The 20446-nt window shown below is 32.2% G+C and overlaps 2 protein-coding genes across 5 annotated transcripts in view; both read right to left on the bottom strand.

The window, feature by feature from the left end:
- The window catches only part of LOC135844022 (agrin-like), a 394772-nt gene that overhangs the window by 306999 nt on the left and 67327 nt on the right, over positions 1-20446 (bottom strand). The window lies entirely within an intron of this gene.
- Positions 225-9301, bottom strand: LOC135843690 (uncharacterized). The gene is made up of 4 exons (XM_065361654.1): positions 7740-9301; positions 6786-6908; positions 6445-6618; positions 225-395 (listed from the first exon to the last, which is right to left on the bottom strand). The coding sequence occupies exons 1-4, from the start codon at positions 7803-7805 to the stop codon at positions 336-338; spliced, it is 423 nt and encodes a 140-aa protein (XP_065217726.1). The 5' UTR covers positions 7806-9301; the 3' UTR covers positions 225-335.

Genomic DNA, 20446 nt, shown 5'->3' with positions numbered 1-20446 from the left:
TTTATAAGGAAATTTCACTCAGAGTCATCTTGGTCTAATAGTAATTACTTACTTCTATGAGTTGAAATATGTGTAGAACATATGTACATATTTTTTTTATAAGTGGAAAAATTATTCTTCATTATAACTTAAGATTGTAAGACACCCTTTCAATTGAATAAATATAAATTGTTTTTTTTTATTTATTCTTTCCCATTTCTCATGTTGGAATAAAGAAATCACACTTCTCAGAAGTATTCATTATGTATTTTCAATGAAAAAAAAAAAAAATAATTTAAAGAAAACATGGAATTACAAGTTGAATAAAATCAGTAAGTAGATCAACAAATTTTTTTTCAGTTTCCATCATTGACTTCTTCTTCACCTCCTTCACGTATAAGCATTCTGTTCATCAACTGTAATAGAAACAATATCATAATGAACTTGACATAAATAAACTTATTTTCTAGGTATTTTAGGTATTCTAGGTTATGATATTGATAAACTAATATCAACAGGGATCAAAGTATTTGGAATTAATTTTTGGTAAGTAGCATAATTTATGTTTATTTGACGAGGCGGAGTAACATTTGTATACTTAAAATTACATTCTTCGATTAAAACTCCTTCCAGCCCATGAAGATTAATTCTAATTTCATTAGAAAAGTGGTGGAAAAGTCTAGAAGGTTCGTTAACGTTGTCGAAAGTGCAATTTCTCAAACAAATATATTCAACATTTTTATACAAACCAAGAATTGATAATAATAAATTCAAACCTTGAAACGAAACATGACGATATGAAATGTTAAAACAAATGATTTCGTATCCTCTTAGAAATTTTTTCACCACTTTTCTAATGGAATCTATTCCGCTAGAAAAATCAACTCCCTCGCCCTTTAACATCTTATCAATAGAGAATCCCAGGTGCTCTATTTCAAGTGATCCACATTGACCATGAAATAGAACCCGGGTATCTAGGTATAAATGATTGAGCGGGTATTGACCAAAAAGACGAATTCCAATAGAATAAAAGAGCCTTGAACTACAAAGAAAATTTACAATATCTATTTTAGATCTTAATATTCTTAATATATGATCATAAATTTCATCAGGTAATACAGGTATTACAATCTGAAAAAAAAAAAAAAAAAAAAAAAAAAAATTATACAACAAGTTTTACATCACAATGTACTACTCGGAACTGCTTTGAAGGAGTATTCATTGCAGTCATCATTGTTATTTTATAGTATACAAAATCTTCAAAGCATTTTTGTTTATAAACACAGTTTTGTATGTTAATCATTTTCAACAGATCATAATTTTTGAAATAACGAACTACTTCCCTCTCATAGCCATCTATTTCCTCAGTTGATTTTAATTTACAATTTTCAAATGTCAGAAATTCTAATTTTTGGAACAGAAATGTGTGCAAAATTAAAAAATCAATTATTTCTAAATTTATTCCTTTGGTTATGGAGTTATCTACCACCATAGAGTTAAAATTATGATTTTGTAAGGGTGATAGAATTCTATTTAATCTACATTTTATTTTCCGAAATGATGTGTCACCATATTCAATGTATTCAAAAATTGTTTTAAAACATTTTTCAAGGTTGATCGAGATATCTTTATATGATAAAATAAACTCATTTAAGATAATTAAGGATTCATTTTCTGGAATCTCCTGCAAAATAAAAAAAAATTGGGTTGCTAACAATTATGCATGAATCAAGTGGAAATGAAAAGTACATAAATCATGGAGAAAGTGATCTAAAAATTCAAATGTTATTTTCATAATCATCATCATCACAGTCACTATCTATTTGGTCATCAGAAGAAAGACTATCAATCTTATAGTGACCCCATGCAAAACTATCAATTTTGGAATGAAAAAATCGCTTATCACAGTGTGAATTTAAACATAGCTTCCTCTGTAGTACTGTAAAAATCTCGTGATTATGAGATCTAAAAGACATTTGATATTTTCTAATATCAACATCCTTAAAAAGAGAAAGTTCGTAGTCTGAAAATGTAATTTCATTTTTCAATACACTTTTTTTCACTCCTTTAGCTTTTTTTTTTACTTCTGTTTCTGATGTGGAATTGTTGTAGATTTCAAGAGCATAAACTTTTGGTCTTAAAGAAATAAATTTTGAACAATGATGAGATGACAATTCATTTTTGAAATAACCTGGAACCTGTTTCACTGTATTATTATAACATGCGTGATCTATAGGATAGTTGCTACAATCAAAAATTTGATTTTTTAAATATTGTTCAATATCATTAGTTGCAACAGAAAAAATGAAAGAATCTGTATCCATGTACAGTAATTTTGGAAATGAACAATCCGAAAAAATGTGACTTAATTTCTCATAATACACTTCATACATAAAATGACGCGAAATTTCCAAAATACTAATGCCTACAAAAATTGGTTTATTCAATTTAACAATACTTCTTAAGAAATGTATTCCTACTAAATTTTCGCTAAAAACAACTGATTTTTTGAAAGAAGATTTAGACACACTGGTGTAATATTTTCGAACATCATTTACTAACTTGAAATTTAATCTCTCTCTTTGATTTTCAATAAATTTTCCGAAGCAAGAATTGATCATTAATTTAAAAAAAGATTTATCAAACTCGTTAGTAGCATTCTGCCTCAGAACAGTATTTTTTTCAATATAAATTTTCAAGAAATCAGATTGATGAAATTGTATAGCCCTGTGTATTTTTTTCAAAATTAGACCATGATTGAGACATAATTGAAGATTTTTTAAATGAATAACATAATTTTTTTTATCTTCCAACGTACATAATAATTTTTCAGTTTTTGAATTTGGAGGACATTTCTTTTCCACACACATAGGAAAATCATTGTGTAAATCATGAATTTGTTTAGGATATTCCAGATCAACCTCAAAGTAATATGACAAATCACCATCATTGTTTAAATGAATGATGTAATCAGAAGTAAAATAGTCTAAATCATTTTGAGAAACCCATCGAAATTTTGAAGTTGGTAATTTTTGCTTCATGGCAAACCCATATAAGTTATTTACATCGATGTATAGGATGGAATTTGGAGGTTTATTTATATCATAATTAGGCAAGTGAATGTTGTTTCCTTCTGAAAATTTTCTTACTGTATTGACTATACCACCTCTGAGACCTCTTTCAAAAAACAAATACTGATCCATATCAGTAAGAAGTTCTAATTTTACTCCTGTCATTTTTAGCATTGCTTGGAAAGAAAATCCTGGCAATGAATAAAAGTGACAGGGGTCCAGACCATAATTTTTCAAACAAAGATTTCGAAAACTGACGAAGCAATCACATAAAAGAAGCACATCGGAAATGCAATAAACTACCAAATAATCTTCCAAAGTTCTGCAGTTAAATTTCTCCCAACAATTTTTTGCAAATTGATATTCTTCGTCAGTCAAGTCTGAATCATCTAAATCATTTCTAAAATAAATTTTTTCAGGAAGTTCTCTCAATTTAAGTTTTTCAAGATTGTCCAAAAAATTATAACAAAAATATCCTTTTTGGGTGATTATGTTTGTTAATTCTGAATTCTGAAAATATTTATTTGTATGTTTCAACTGTGTTGAAGGTAAATTTTCTGACAGTGTTCTAAGACCTGCTGAGAGAAATCTGAAAGAGTCTACGAATCGAATCCAAAAATTGTCAGTGATTTTTATGGAGAAGCTAATATAGTCTTCCTCAGAGTGAGGAATGACCGTTATATTTTCTGTTGGCAGAAAACATTGGAAAAGAAGGTGGCTATCGTAATGTGATAAATTATGGAAAAAAATGGGGAGAAAATTTGGGGTACGTAGTTTCAAGTTACATGAATCACAAGCTGCACCTATGAACATACCTGTTATATGGTCATGGTGTCTAACTTTTTTGTCTCCAAAAAAAAAACCATTTCCACAAATGCAACATTCTGTCGCATTTTTAAAATTTTGTATATCAGAAGGTGTCATAATAATTTGATTTTTATACTTTTGATATCTTTTGGCAATTATTTTACCAAATTTTGTTAATTTTTTGAAAAAAATTTCCACCGCATTAATTCCAGTGTAGGAAACAGGTTCCATAATTTTTGAATGATTTTTACCAACAAGGTAAAAACAAAATGAAATAGGAATGTGTTGGTTTAAAACCCTATTTTTAGATACCCAATCATAATCATTTTTGGACACTAACATAGTCTCAAAATCTGCGAATCCTATGTACTGAATTGGATCCATGAACTTAAATTGATCAAATTCCAAAATGTTTCCCCCCGCAGTTGGAAGAACATATTTAGCTGGTTCACTTATCATTTCAGTACACCAACGTTTATGATCTTCTAACTTAAATTCCTTGTTTGGACCAGAATAATGTATAAAACATCGTTTACACACTTCAATTGAACCATGGTGTTTCGTAATTTGTTCCCTTACTAAACTATTAAAATTTTTAATGTAAGCAAAATGATTTTTTTCACCTGAACTTAAAAAAAGTAGATCATAATGAAATCTTTTTTCAAGTTCGCACACCTTGATTGGAAATATTTCGTCGTTATTTTCAATGCCATAAACATTAACAGATACTTCATTGTTCTGTTTTTCAAATTTGGAAACATCACGAAGGGTAGTGGGAAAAGATATGTTTTGGAAATCAAATTTCAAGTTGTATTCCTTCAAAATTCTATTCTCAATGACAGGAAAAATATATGCCTTATATCCCTTTTCATTGGGAATTAGAAATTTTGCTAAAATACAGTACTTGAAACAAAAGTTATCATATGATTGAATGTTTATGATACATTTTTTATTTTGCAATTTTTTAGGGATAGGAATGTAGGTACCACATGATAATCTTAATGGATTATTTTTGTTTATTGTAAATTCAAGAAATTCGACATTTTTCAACACCCAACCACTGCCCTGCTTATTCAATTTTTCAAATTGAGGTAAAAATTGAGGAAAAAATTTATCTTTCAAAATTTTATGAATATCATCATTAATGAAGAAAGGTAATGTAGAGGTGCTTAAGAAGAAACACATCTCTTCTTCTACAATACCTTTCTTGCAAATAATTTTCATTTTCGAATGCATTTTTAATGCTTTGATTATAGATAATCTATCAGACAGTATACTATATATAATAGGTTCTATTTTAAATAAAAAACTTGTAATATCGAATATTATCTTATTTATAATTTTGATGACGCAAATCCTTTTTCTGAATGCTGATTTGCATTCGACAACATCAAACTCTTCTGTTGATACATTTTCTAGCTTTAAGAACAAAAAAAATTTAAAAAAAAATGAAAATTGAAACTAGAATTCTTATTTTATTGGGTAAAACCGCCACCAGAAAAAATTTACAATCACCATGGAAAAAAAAAATGAACAAGAAGACAGTTGGTTTGAATCTAGAGGACATGTTTTTTTCTTTTATGTCTTGAGTGTTACGTGTTGATTTGCGAGCACTGTTTTATTATTAGTTTAGACTTGGTTCCTGGATATTTAGAGAGATAGCGCTACATGTATGAATTCCCTTATAATTTGATAGTTATTTACATGGATATTATACTCGATCAACCTCCTGAGATCGAATTCTAACATTTCCCACTGATCTGTTGTCTCCAGCGTGATTTTAAAATTTCTCCAGAATTTTGAATTTGCTTCAGAAAGTATTTTTAGTTCAAAGTTCAATACTTACCGCTTGTATCTTGTTTTCACAACTTTAAACTTCGAAAACTTTGCACTCATTTTAAAGAGAATAAAAAAATACTTAGATATGTGTTCAATCTAAGTTTCAAGTATTCAAAGTTGACATTACGAAGAAACGGTGGATAAAAGTAATCATAATTTATAATCATTTTTTCAACTTATGCTGTTCGATCTAAGTTTTGAGTATTTTTAGATCAAAGTTGACATTACGAAGAAATGGTGGATAAAAGTAATCATAAAATCATTTTTTCAACTTAATCATAAAATCATTTTTTTCAACATATGAGAAGCTTCCCTTTTCGAGGAAAGTTTTGTAATTTGCACAAATCACTGTATTTCGACCACAACTAACCTTCCAAGATCAAATTCAATCATTTTTCCTACTGATCTCAATACTTCCATCTCTAACCAGATTTTTCAATCGCATACGGAAGATTTTTTGTTTGTATCATGAACCATTTTAAAGAGAATAAAATTATGAAAATTTTGCAATAATAAAATACCTATGTCTTCGATCAAAATTTTGAGTTTTTTTAGTTCAAAGTTGAATACTTACTGCTTGTATCTTGTTTTCTCAACTTTAAACTTCGAAAAATTTGCACTCATTTTCAAGAGAATAAAATTATGGACATTTTTATAAAAAAAATCATACAAAACTTTGAAACATTTAAACATGATAAGAAATCAATATCTTTTATTTACACATGTAGGCTAATACACATTACAATACCTTGCGTTTTTTTTGTTGCAGAGTTTTTAACTCTAAAAATCGTTTCCTGGACACTTCCGATACATTTATGGTATTAATTGATAGGTTTTCAAAACCTGCCTCTGTTACTTTTTTTATGACGGTCTGCAATTTAACCGGAAAAGGAATTGTAAATTCTACTGTATGTTCTCCTTTCTAAAAAATCAAAAAAAAAAAAAAAATGAACATTAATTTTTGAAACTAAGTATAAATGAAAAAAATTATGACTGATAAAAAAAAAACAAAAAAAACGAACATCAATTTTTGAAAATACATATAAATAAAAAAAATCAAAAGCAAGACAATTAAAAAAAAAAACTTACTTCCTCTATCTTGACATTCATCCATGACGATTCGTCAAATATATTTTCCAGTATGTAAATTATATCCTGCGCAACGAAATCGGGGCAGCTAGCAGTAAAACGATATTCAACTGGATTGTTTGTCTGCAAAAAAAATAACAAAATTTGAAAATTAAAAAATTTGAAAAACATCTTTCACTGGTAAGCATCCATTTTAAAGAGAATAAAATTACGAACACGATCATTTTGCAATAATAAAATACCTAAATCAATAGGGAAATTTCACTGTCTTTAATTTGAGACCATATTCAAGTTCATCAGGTAAGCATCCATTTTAAAGAGAATAAAATTACGAACCGATCATTTTTGCAATAATAAAATACCTAAATCGAAAGGGAATTTCATTGTCTTTAATTTGAGAACATATTCAAGTTCATCAGCATTCGCAAACAATCAAAAAAAATTGTATTTTTTTACGCAAAAAATTGGAAATCCATGTATTTTCAATAGCACAGTGATGTATGCTTTTTTTTTTTTAAAAAAAAAAAGTACGTACTTGATCAATAAAAAAAATGTTCAAAATAAGTCCTAAAACTGATGCGATCAAAATTTTGAGTATTTTTTAGTTCAAAATTCAATACTTGACGCTTACTTCTTGTTTCCTCAACTTTGAACTTCGAAAAATTTCGAACGGTAAAAGGTAGAGCTTTGGGTAAGCACCCATTTTAAAGAGAATAAAATTACGAACACCCGAACATTTTGCAATAATAATAATATACCTATGTGTTCGTTTTAAGTTTTTTTGCAATATGAGAAATGATAGAAATTATACATCAATCAATAGGGAATTTCACTGTCTTTAATTTGAGACCACATTCAAGTTCACCATCATCCGCAAACAATCAAAAAAGATGTAAAAAACCATACGACACAATTTTCAAAGTATAAGATAAAAAAATATAGGTATCTACTTACCATGGTTAAGCTTGAAGATGACGATGATGATGTAGACGTAGACGTAGAGGAATTATTTGAAGCCATTTTTTTCTTCTTCTTTAGAACACAGGAAATCAAAATCAAAAAAAAGTCGAGAAGAAACAAACACCTTCGATGAAAACAACACGAGATGAACCCTTGGGGAACAGGTAAAACAGTAGCAAATTTTCAAAAATGAATAATTCGCAAAATTCAAAAATCTTGTAACAAACGAAAACGTATCGAGATGAAAATTTTAAATAAAATTATCAATAAAAACGGAATCGATCAAAGCTTTGGTTTGCAAGCTAAGGACAAAAATTATTCTAATCAGTTACAATAACGAAACGAATACGGAGCGAGATGAAAAATGAAAATATTATAGTTGTTATTTGGACAAAAAAAATACGATCACAGTTCACAAGCGAAAGTCGAAATTATTGATGAAAACAGAACAGAACAACTGATATGAATTTCCGGGCAAATATCTGTTTTATAATGGTCAAAGTAACGGTTATAGAAAAAAAAAACGGTAAATATACATGCAAAATTTAATTTGCTGAATCGTCAATTCAGCATTTTAAAATCGAATGATGAAGCAAAACACTCATTTTACATGAATGAATTGACGATTAGACAAAAAAAAATTAATTTGAGTACCGTTATTTTTCCAATCACTTCTATTGTACCTACCTAAGCACCCACTTAAAAATAAAATACCTACCTATGTGTTCGATCAAAATTTCAGAGTTCGAAGTTCAATACACACCGCTTGTATCTGGATGAAGAACCATTTTGAAGAGAATAAAATTACGATCATTTTACAATAATATCGTACCTACCTAAGCATCCATTTTAAAGAGAATAAAATTACGTTCATTTTGTAATAATAAAATAGGTACCTATGAGGTGAATAACCATTTGAAGAGAATAAAATACCTATGTGTTCGATCAAAATTTCAATTATTTTTAGTTCAAAGTTCAATACCTGCTGTTTGCATCAGGATGAAGTACAGCTCCTATCAAAAAAAAATAAACACATTTTCTGAATCGTCTGAATTCATCTTCATATAGGATCGATCATGTATTCGAGTATGAAGATGAATTCATAAGAAAGAAAAAATAGTAAGAAGATGAATTCGTAAGAAAAAAAATAAATCATAAGAAATTCCTCCATCCTTCACTTCATTTATTTCTCACGATTCTAAGTAAAAAAAAAAATCAAATTTCAAGGGTTTAACGAACTCGTACGTGAAAAATAAACTCATTTTCCGAATTGTCATACATGAAAACATAACAATCGATATGTTGCACTTGCGATTTTTTTATGGTTTTAAAAAATTCAAAATTGATAATTTTATTAATCCCCCATCTAAAGAAAAAAAAAAAATCGTACCATTTAATTGACGTACTCGATGTACACCGCGTGGAGTATACCCCCCTCTGAACAACCAACACTTCCAACCCGCAAACCTCCATCGATCACGATCGTGATCGTAAAACCAACAAACGAAACTACCGCTCCTAGCGGACGATACGTGAAGGTGGCCAGGTTGCCCGTTTTAACCCTACTCACTCCACATCCACACACAGCTCACTCATCTCAGAAAAATCTCTGAAAAAATGCTCAAATTGTGATACAGATGTAACCATTCAACATATACTGGACTCAATGCATACTTTACAAATCAAATGTAGAAAATATACTAGGCAGTGACTTTAAATGTGTTCATCTGAAAGCTGATGATGAAAATCTGTGCCAAAAATTGTTCATTTTTCTAGAAGTGTCCAACTTATTCAATGATATTTAAACACAAATCATTTTTTCTTACTTAATGCTTCTCAAATTTTTTCAATGTTATTTTTCTTCTGCATGTTAAGTACATCTATATTTCCTATTCATTTTTCATGTTATATTTTGTTGCTATATTGTTGAATGTATATGTAATCATCTATGCAAAATGAATTAATATTTGTAATCTGCGTCAAAACAGCAGAGGCAAAAAAGCGTAAGTTGCTAGGTGTCATTGAATAAAAATTTATTCATTCATTCATTCATAGAAGCCTGCAAATGGGCCACAGACAGATAAACTTTAGCACCTATCACTTTGGTTAGTGCCTATTGAATGACGCCCTCGATCATTTCGGATGGTTATCCTGGAATTCCTTCAAAGTAAATTTTTAAACAGTGTGCGGGGGTATTATCGTCCGCAGTCGTAGATAGGCCCGAACGTAGGTTGGGCATTTGTAGACGTAGTCGTGAGCGCCAGGTAAATGAAAAGGCCGAGGCTAACGTTAAGAGCCTTTATTCGTTCATGTGTACACGTTGACGAAAATATATAGACTGACTTAGTACACTAAAATGTGTAGCGAATATTTGCATGCTCGTAGAGCAAGCAACCAGAGAAAGGAGCGTGAGGATGGCAACGGAAGGTGGCAGGGCAAGGCGCGTGACGAGAAAAAGGCAGGATAACAGGACTGGTTTGAAAAGGAAACAAGCAGCAGTGTATGCGGCGGCGCGAGCATCGCTATAGCTGTGTAGGTGTATAACAAACATCTATATGGTCTCTACAAGGAGAACCAGGATGATGAGAAGGAGTGCAAGTGCGTCAACAGCGACGATGCGAGCATACGAGGATGCGAGAAGGATGACGATGACGACAAGGTATGCGGATGATAGCTATGATCACCGCAAGTGTGTAGTTAAAAAATGTCTATATGTACTTTTTTTTTTGATAATTGTTTTAAAAAACTCAATGTTTTGTAGTGGAGGCAAATTAGCATCATATTTGAATAAAAAAAAACATTTTTGGCTACCCAACCTTTTATGATGAAAAATTGTCAGGGGTGGTCCCCTGAATAATTCCTGAGAACTACCACCCCACAGACCCCCGGCTAATTTTTTTATGGGGGGGTTGAACCCCCCAAAAATGGGTTTTTTGTAGTTTTATCCTCAGGGGTTGATTTTACGGCAAAAATAGCTTTAGTTTTGTATTCTACGTCAAATTTCCGATCTATTGATGTATCAACTGTCTTTCTACCCCTAAGGGGGGTGGAGCTAGAACCATTCGAATGTGAGGGGTTTTCTAAAAAAAACACAAAATTCTATGGGCGCATAAGAGGGGTTAAATGGCCACCGAGAGCGTTCGGGTTGATACTAGCATGGAAGGTGGGTACTATCGAGAAACTACCGCGTGAAAAATTTCGGATCCACACCACCTCCCCTTTTTGGGGAACCCCCCTTTTCTGAAATTTCAATAGCACTTTTCTCAGCTCCATTTTAACCGAGTTTGAAAATTTTTCAGTATGTAATGTATATCCTTGATAGGTATCCCCACAAAAATTTTCAACCCCCTCCCCTCATATTTACCCCTCAAAATAGCGTTTTTCAACTTATTTTATGTTTTTTGACAATAGTACAAATTGAGGGGTCTAAGTGCTTTGGAAAGGGCTAGATGAGTGTAGCAAAAAATCTGACGTCATATTCGTGCTCAGCGGTATCGAATCATAAGAAAACGACACTCAACTTATCAATATCTAGTTATTTTCCCCAAAATTCTCATTTTGCTCCCAAACCTTGCGAAGACACATTTTATGCAGTTTTGAGGGGTGAATATGAGGGGAGGGGGTTGAAAATTTTTGTGGGGATACCTACCAAGGATATACATTACATACTGAAAAATTTTCAAAATCGGTTAAAATGGGGCTGAGAAAAGTGCTATTGAAATTTCAGAAAAGGGGGGTTCCCCAAAAAGGGGAGGTGGTGTGGATCCGAAATTTTTCACGCGGTAGTTTCTCGATAGTACCCACCTTCCATGCTAGTATTAACCCGAACGCTCTCAGTGGCCATTTAACCCCTCTTATGCGCCCATAGCATTTTGGGGTTTTTTAGAAAACCCCTCACATTCGAATGGTTCTAGCTCAACCCCCCTTAGGGGTAGAAAGACAGTTGATACATCAATAGATCGGAAATTTGACGTAGAATACAAAACTAAAGCTATTTTCGCCGTAAAATCAACCCCTGAGGATAAAACTACAAAAACCCCATTTTTGGGGGGTTCAACCCCCCATAAAAAAATTAGCCGGGGGTCTGTGGGGTGGTAGTTCTCAGGAATTATTCAGGGGACCACCCCTGACAATTTTTCATCATAAAAGCTTGGGTAGCTAAAAATGTTTTTTTCTTTTCTTATTTGCCTCCACTATTGTGAAAATTGCCAAAAAAATATTTTTTTGAATAAAAAATTGCAGAAAACCTCAGGTAAACCCGGGTAAGATGGCCATGTTTTGCCAAAACTGCTCTGGAGTCAACAGAAATTGTCCGATTCTACTTTTTTTTTTTCAAATAAACCTAAGTTATCCCTCTACAACTTCCCTTAATTGAAAAGTGGTTTGGTGAACTTATTCATATAAAAAAAAAGAAATTCGAAAAGTTGATTTTTGGGCTCTCAAAAAAGTACCCGGGAAAGATGGCCAACCCACCCAGGGTAAGATGGCCATCCCATAAAAGTGATTAAAAATGCAAATAAATTAACAAAATCAAGTTTCGGGGGTTTTTATTACCTATATTTAAATTTAATAACTTGAGAAACTTGCATTTTGTTAATTTATTTGCAATTTTTAATCATTTTTACAGCGAGGTGGAAATTTTACCCCAAATGGGGTACAGATTCCAACTATTTATCATAATCTATCTTATTTTTATAGGATTTTCTTTTTTTATAGCTGTAAAATAACACAGAGACATGTACTAGATCGATTAATTTATTTTCAGCGTGAATTTAACACGTAAAGCATATGGCCATCTTCCTCCTGGCCATCTTCCCCCTGACCATCTTTCCCAAATGACACGATCACGTATTTTTGATTCTGGTGACTCTGTGAAGTCTTGAAATGACTAAAACTTTATATGAAAATGAAGCTGAGAGTTCTAGGTTTCGAATGATATATGAAATATTTACTTATCCTTGCGTTAAATACGTTTTGGCAACGATAATAAAAATCCGAAATTCTTCTATTGGCAAAAAAATTAGCCTTAAAATGTTATTAACACTTCTCACACAGACAGAAATGAAGTACTGAAAATTTTTTTTATGTCTGGTATGTTCTTTTGTTATGAGGAATAAAATATATTTTTTGCAGCGCGATCCGCCGTCCCATATTCGAGTAATGGCCCCCTGGCCATCTTACCCCGTTGGCCATCTTACCCGGGTTTACCTTCTTCTTTTTGGTCAAAATTTCCAGAAAGTCTAGCTTTAGCAGAAAATTCATGCTTTTAGTCAAAATTAGATGCAAAAAAAAATCAGCTTTTTACAAAAATCAAAATTACAGCAACTTATACTTTATTGCCAAGTTGCAGAAAGACCTCTTTACAAGGCTCAATTTTTCACAAACAAAAAAAATTTGCTTAAAAACTATCCCATCTATAAAATTGAAGAACCTATATAGGCGAATGAACTCATTTAAAAATTTTTGACCTAAGCATATCGTGCTCGGTGCACGCTGAAAAGTATAATAACTACACACAAATGAAAAATTACCTTCTCTCATCTCTCCCTTCAGATCGCACCACACTTCACTTGAAAATTTTTCGGCCAACAACATGTACTTTTTATTACAACCGTTCGTCTCATTCCTGCTTTATTCGCAATACTGCCGGACCAAGTTGCTTTCAAAATTACGTTACATATTTCTTAAAAAGAGACGACGATCGGGGTATAAAGGGGGTACTTGGATTAATATGAACCTCAAATTTGGCACACAATCTTCTCCATGTTTCCGTATCCTGCTACCAACGCGACCAGCAAAAAGACCATTTCGTTTAATGAAATAGTTTCATAAGTTTAGCAATAAACGCGAGCCCTATACACCATATAGACTATGGTATTGTAAGTTGTCGTATTACTAACAGTACCTCCTACTACCTAGACCTACACAGTTATTCGTACGTACAGTATGTAGCGTCAAAGACGACGTACACGACTGTTTAGGCTTCTGCTCTCATACTTGTACCGGTGCTTGTGCCTCTCTCTCGATGAAGTCATCATATTTGTACGTCTACGTACGCGTATGGTGCACACTCATCTTATAATACACATATACTATAATATACCTAGCAGCAGTGGTATACGAGATGGGAGCGCCCAGAATACGAGTATACAGGGTAGTTTGCGATATTACGAATCGTACATACGTACTCTTACTTGTCTATGTACTTTAATAATACGAACGAGCTGTTGAAAAGGATAAGCTTGTTTCATTTTCAAAAAGCCCTCTCGCTTTGCTCTCGTTTATTATACCTATATCCAAACAGTATGTAGAATTTGCTTTTGTATATTTGTTAATACGAGTTATTTTGTTTTTTACCTTCATCGTGCTGGATTTTTTTTTTTTTCATTAAAATTAGGTATAGCGGAAAAAAAACACCAGCTAACCCGACTCAGTAGGTTATATTCGAATATAATGCGAGTGTAAAGGAAATCGTTACGTATAAACAATTAAATCGACGTTTCCTTTTCGTTTGATGAGTATTCTCGCTCGCTGGAGCTATTTCATCATAAACAATTATACCTACTGTAATAGGTGCGCATTGCATAGCACACGTACTCCACGTAAATATCGTTTACGAGCTCGTGGCAAAGCAGGATTAAGTACATACGTGCGGAATTTTTAAATGGATCTATTTTGATTGAATAGCTCTTTTAAAATGCCGTTTTTAAGGCGCACCTACAAACGCATAGAAATCAGTTTACTTTTGTACGAGGTGATGCCCCATCCACTGGTATTCCACACAGATACATATATACGCTGTGCTGGCACAATTCATGTTGCGAGGGCATCAGCATCTCTCAGAATAAAGCAGGGAAAATTTCACTCTCCCTTCCCCACCAGTTCAATCTCTCGCAATTTTTCAACACATGTGTTTAAAAATATGAAGACCTAAAGTCAAAAACAGTTCGCTGAAAGATATTTTCGTAGCGATGTTTTAATTCAAAAAATATTGTATGATAATTATCACTTTTGACCTTATTTTTGATATCGCGAAAGAGCGGAAACGGGGCGGGGGGAGTAAAATGTGTTTTTTATTTAATAAAAAAAAAGAATATGGCTAGAAAGACGATTTTTTTCTCTTTACGACTTTCTCTTCTCAATTCTCAACATCGCCCTTTTTCTGGAAGACTTACAAAATTTGTCATTTTCTCCAAACTATCTGAACTTGAATTTTCTAAAATACATACCTATTAGAAAAACAAATATTTTCAAAAAATCATCTAGTTTTTCCATTTTGAGATCAAAATATGAATATAATGGTCCCTGCGATAAAAATTTCTCAAGAATCAGTAAAATAATGAAAAAATTCTTCAAATTTTCTTTCAATATTTCATTTATAATAAAAAAGTGAAAAAAGTACTCTTTTGTACATACATAATATGTATCATTGAGAATATCCTGAAAAAGGGATGTGTTAGGGCGATATTTGAGTCTTTGAGATTCCATCTTTTATCGTCCAGCTCTTTCTCCTATCATTTTTCTTTCTTCTTCTCAAAAAATCTTTCTTGTACGAGTTTTGACACGAACGATCTTGATGAGTAAAAAGTAACTATACGTGTATTTTGATCGAAAATAATAATTTTCCATATTTGAATAAATGGGCCATTCCACGTCAATTTCGACTAAAAAGTGGTAAGGGGTCGGCGATTATTTTGAAATTTTCCCTGTAGAAAGACCTTCCAAAGGAATGACCAATGGCGCAAATCACAGCCCTCTAGCTGTTTTTTAAAGGCTGCTAGGGGGTATCAAAGTTTGCAGCCCTCTAGCTCTTTTTTAAAGGCTGCTAGGGGGTGTCAAAGTTTTCAGTGAACTAAAAATATCATCCATTTCAGCAGAGGATTACTCGATAACCGCGATAGGTACCTACCATAATGGAACTTTTTCCAATAGTTAGGAGTTTTGAAAAGCTTTTCAGTGATATCATAAAAATCAGTGTTGCCACTTTTTTCGTACGAAAAATTAGCTCTCGAAAAGTTTCAAAAAGTAGTTTTCATATCGTTCCGATCGTAAAGTCGATTTAAAAAAAACATGAAAAAAAGTTTTGATCGGTGAAGTTGGCCCATTTGACCCATATTTGTACGCATCCGTTGAAAAAGTTGAAAACCCCATTTCACTCAATGAACTCATCACAAAAAAATTAAAATCTGAGTGAAATGAAAGAATAGGTAAGTACTTTACACAAATTTTAATTTCTTTACTTTGAGTGTAATTTTTATCAACTTTTTCATAAAATACGTCAGAAAGAGGACAAAATATAATAACTGAATTAATTTAAACTTTTTTCAATGTTTGGAATTGAAAATTGAATTTTTTCGAATTTTGATTATTTTGTGATAAGTTTATTTTATTGAATGAAAAGGTTTTTTTCAACTTTTAGTGAACAAAAATGGCCAAAGTTCTTTCAAAAGTAACCACCAGCAAGCATTTTTTTAAATTTCAGCGTTCTGTGAATCAAACAATAATTTGTGAAAGATCAAGTGAAAACGACTTTTTAGGCACCTGTGATCTAGTGGTCTAGGAGTCTGAGATTAGTCAATCAAAAAAGTAAGCTTTTCAAAAACGTAAAGTAAAAGTGACCAATAGAGTGGAACATTTTTAAATTTCATTTTCATAAATTGGAGGCGGGATTTGAAAAAAATTCTACAGAGGGTTCTGAGAAATCATCAGAAACATTTTTAATGTTTGACTAAAATAGTCATTTATTTGCCTTCCCATGGTTTTTCGACATCATCCCACAACTTTTTTTCAGCACTTTCCCCTGAATTTGCCAAAAGGTTCAAAGACGGCACATCCCATGGTAACCTTTTGATGAGAAAATCGATGCATGTGCCTTATCATAACCAACTTCTTCAGGTAAAAATTTACAAAGTCTATTTTTTCCAAAAAATATGCATACAAATTGTAACCACTTCAGGGATTGAAAATTCAAAAATTTAAAATTTGAAAATAAAGGTGAGCGACGGATGCTTGTTTCGAAAACTTCAAGAACATAATTTTGTAAATATCATCAAAAATGAAAATTTTTTGGGTAGGGGTGGAAAGGGGGGAATAGATACCTCTATTTTCTTGATTTCAAATGATGTAGGAAATTCCACGAAAGGATATCTTCCTTTGAAAATGCACATTATTCTGTCCGTTTTGAAAAAGTGAGATGTAGAATTCGTGTTCAAACTATGACTGCTTTCAATTCCTTCAATTTTGAAGATAGACAATAAGCAGCTAAATAAGGCCATCTGCCTCATTTATAATATGAAAAAACCATGTCGAAAAATGTTGAAAAATTTTATTTACCTACTTAAATTTTGCTTCAGCCTCTTCTGCATATTTCCAGATCAGGGAAATTTTGAAAATTAAATTACTCTATGAATATTTTATTCTGAAGATCATCCTCTTCACCGCATAATTTTTTTAATGAATTCATTATAATCCAACTAAAACCACGGTGTCATTTTATGGATAAGCTAAACTTTACTCCACCACAAGTGAAAGAAGAGTTCTCTCTCAAATGATTTCTTTTCAAGGATACGACACGGTACGTTCGGTGTTAAGACGCACGCGTGTGTGTGGCGTCGCCTTTTAATAATTCATCTAGTTACTTATATAGCTATTCCTAAAGCTGTAAAGAGTTTTCCCTTTTGCCAAAGCTCCCATACTCTAACCCCGACTCTTTCCCCGACCCTTGCTCCTTTATCTACCTCAAGACTCATTCCTCCTCAAGTGTGGTATAACTTTCACGGCGAATTTACGAGCCTATAAAGACAAATGTCATAAATTTGTTCATTTTACAGGCTATATACGCGCGTATAACGTACTCGGTATAATAACTATTTGAAAATTGATTTTTCAGCTTTTCCGTGTCCGATTTTTATTATATTTAAGGAGGTGTTTTGAAAGCGCAGGGAAGAAAACGGGGGCTTACGCGCTTTCGTTTTATTGGAGATAGGTAACGTGAAGAGGATCATCAAATTAGATATTTGTGGTCTCGTCGGTGCCATAGAAAGGGTTGAAGAATTGACGCAGGTATGCGGATTTATACCGTGTGTTTTATTGATACATATTTCGAAAAGTGCGAGTGTTAGTTCGAAAAACAGCCTTCGTAGCTCGATTGGGAGAACTGAGATTTCAGGAATTCGTGGTCGTGTAGTCAACTTCAATCTACAGTATCAGCTCTTGTAAAAGTGTATTGCCATGCAACAAGTACACATTATGCAATTCTTTCGACGAATTTTTAGCAATGCATTTATGTAGGTACTAAATATCTACCTTCAAGAGAGAAAGATGAGCCAGGGCATGTAATAATTATCTACACACAGAATCGTACAATGCAAAGCAAATTTTACAATGGTTATTTATCAAACTAGGTATTTTTCTTCTTCTTCAATCAAATACCATTATGGCATTTGAAAACCTTTGGTTTTAAAGGTAGGTATATTCAATCATTCGTTTAAAAAATTTCAAAGGTAACCCGCTTAACCGAGGATAATTTGTTGAAATTCGATGCAATTACTCGATCGTAAATAATTCAAAAATATCCTCGTTTTTTTCCTACTTCGAAATGAGAAAAAAGAACCATCTTTCTTTACCACACAAAGAGTTTCTTTTTTCATCCCAAATCGAACAATGTATTAATTTCATTTACTCAGGGTACCTTCAAAAACGCTCGTACCGATAAATACCGAGTTAGTTAGCCTTTTTTTTTTCTATTTTTTTAATATTATTTTAAAAACAAATTCACCTCTTTTAAAAAATAACCTTGTAATCGTATTATATGTACGTTCTTTGTACACTAAACAGAGTAAAGGTTATTCGTTATAAAAAAATCTTTTCGACTTTTCAAAGTTAATCTTCTTAACTTTTTTGTTTGGTAAGTACCCGATGTTCAGCGGAACGAAATGTGTTTTAGTTTTTTTTCCTCGAATCGTCAAAAAAAACGAGCGAATTTTTGCCATCATTTTTCTCGGCGTGTTTTCCTCTTTCTTCTATACTTCCTCTTCTAAAACATCGTCATCAAACCCTTCTTTCTACAACGAATTTCCGATATGGGTAAATTCAAATTAAGCGGAAAGCACAACGATGGCGGTATGCGGCGACGGTACGACATCTTTTAATCGTATTGATACTACTTTAGCAAAGAAAAATAAACTCGACTTGGATGGCGTTGGTGGTTTTTTCTCTTTTCTTATTTTGACTTCCTCGTCTCTCCTCTTTGTGTGTATTTCTTTCTCGAAGATATATATTGAAAGAGAAAAAAAAAAACGAATTTCGTGGTAATTTTTATAAAAAAGAAAACTTCCCAACGACGAGGCAACACTCCCTTCCTTCTACCTTTTATCCACGGCACGCTCGCTGATTTTTATAAAAAGAAAAAGACTGAATGATGCCATTACTTTTGGCTCTTCAATTTATTTTTTGACGTTTTAATATTATCGACGCCAAAGAGGTTATTGTTTTTGAGAAATTTTCTATTTTTACCAACCTCGACGTGGCGTTCGATACGTCCTCTTCGTCTTCTGTGTAGCGCTTCCGAACGAGCTGCTTTTCGACACTTTTTTCAGATTTTAACGCGAGTTTGTCTACAGAGATCCGCGATTAATTTATTTCTTTAAAAAAATGAACGAAAATGTTTATAGCATTCTTGTGAAATAAATGTTCAACAAATTGCTTTGGGTGATCATATTATTACATTATAAGTAAATTGATAGTTTTCAGTTCACCTTCCCTTCCTGAAAAAAAAATCTAAATGTTGATTTTTGAAGCTACATATAAAAGGTTAGTTATCTGGGAAATCGAGACAAAAATGTTACTTAAATCACTTTTCCCAGTAATTAGATGAATTCTTCATCACTTATCTGCGTGAAAATATTTTTAATCGTCTGACACATATTTTTTTTAAAGTTGAATTTTTTAATAAACTAGGGGGCTCCGCCCCCCAAGCCCCCCTCATGGCCCGTCAACCATTCCTATCTGCGTAATAGAAGAAAACTTCTGGAAAAAATTGATATTTCATATTTTTTGATACTTGAGCTATAAAATCTTGTTTTCTATTGCACTGATAACTTTCTAACTTAAGGGCCGATTCCGCATACTTTATTGCATAAGCAGCAGGCAGAATCCTTGACTAAGATTCACACGTTGCAAGTTTACTTAATTCAAGTACATTCACTTTCAAGTACTTGATCATCTCTGATCAAATAAATGTACTCGTATTTATCATTTTTCATCGTGAAATAGAATGGATAATCTGTCAATTAATTAAAAAATCAAGTTACTTGCGGTAGTTTGAATTGAATAAACTAGCAGCGTGTAAACCTTGCTTATCAGCATGCATCTTCAGATCTGGAGATCTACTGAACAGAATTAGATGAAATTTGAAATATATATACTTTGAAACAATTAAAAGAAAATGTCGGAAGCGATTTTCATTTGATTGAATATTTTTCGCAGAATTTGAAATTGAAAATGAACGAAATTTGAACACTTTTCAATCATTGATAATTCCAAAACTATTCAAGTAATTAAAAATCCCATCCGACATTTTTTTCTAATTGCTTCATAGTATTTATATTTCAAATTTCATCGATTTTCGTCGGATAGATCTCGAGATCTCAACACTCGAAAATCAGGCGGACCGGGTATGCAATCGTGTATGCGGAATCGGC

This window comes from Planococcus citri, chromosome 4 (assembly GCF_950023065.1).
Source record: "Planococcus citri chromosome 4, ihPlaCitr1.1, whole genome shotgun sequence".
In the NCBI taxonomy this organism is placed as follows: domain Eukaryota; kingdom Metazoa; phylum Arthropoda; class Insecta; order Hemiptera; family Pseudococcidae; genus Planococcus; species Planococcus citri.
This window is presented reverse-complemented; position numbering and strand designations above follow the sequence as displayed.

Coding starts and splice junctions, on each gene's coding strand:
- LOC135843690 (XM_065361654.1), bottom strand. CDS start 7,805: ATGGCTTCAAATAATTCCTCTACGTCTACGTCTACATCATCATCGTCA. Junction 6,619..6,785: donor TGAATGTCAAGATAGAGGAA/GTAAGTTTTTTT, acceptor TTGATTTTTTAG/AAAGGAGAACATACAGTAGA. Junction 396..6,444: donor TGCAACAAAAAAAACGCAAG/GTATTGTAATGT, acceptor TTTCTATTACAG/TTGATGAACAGAATGCTTAT.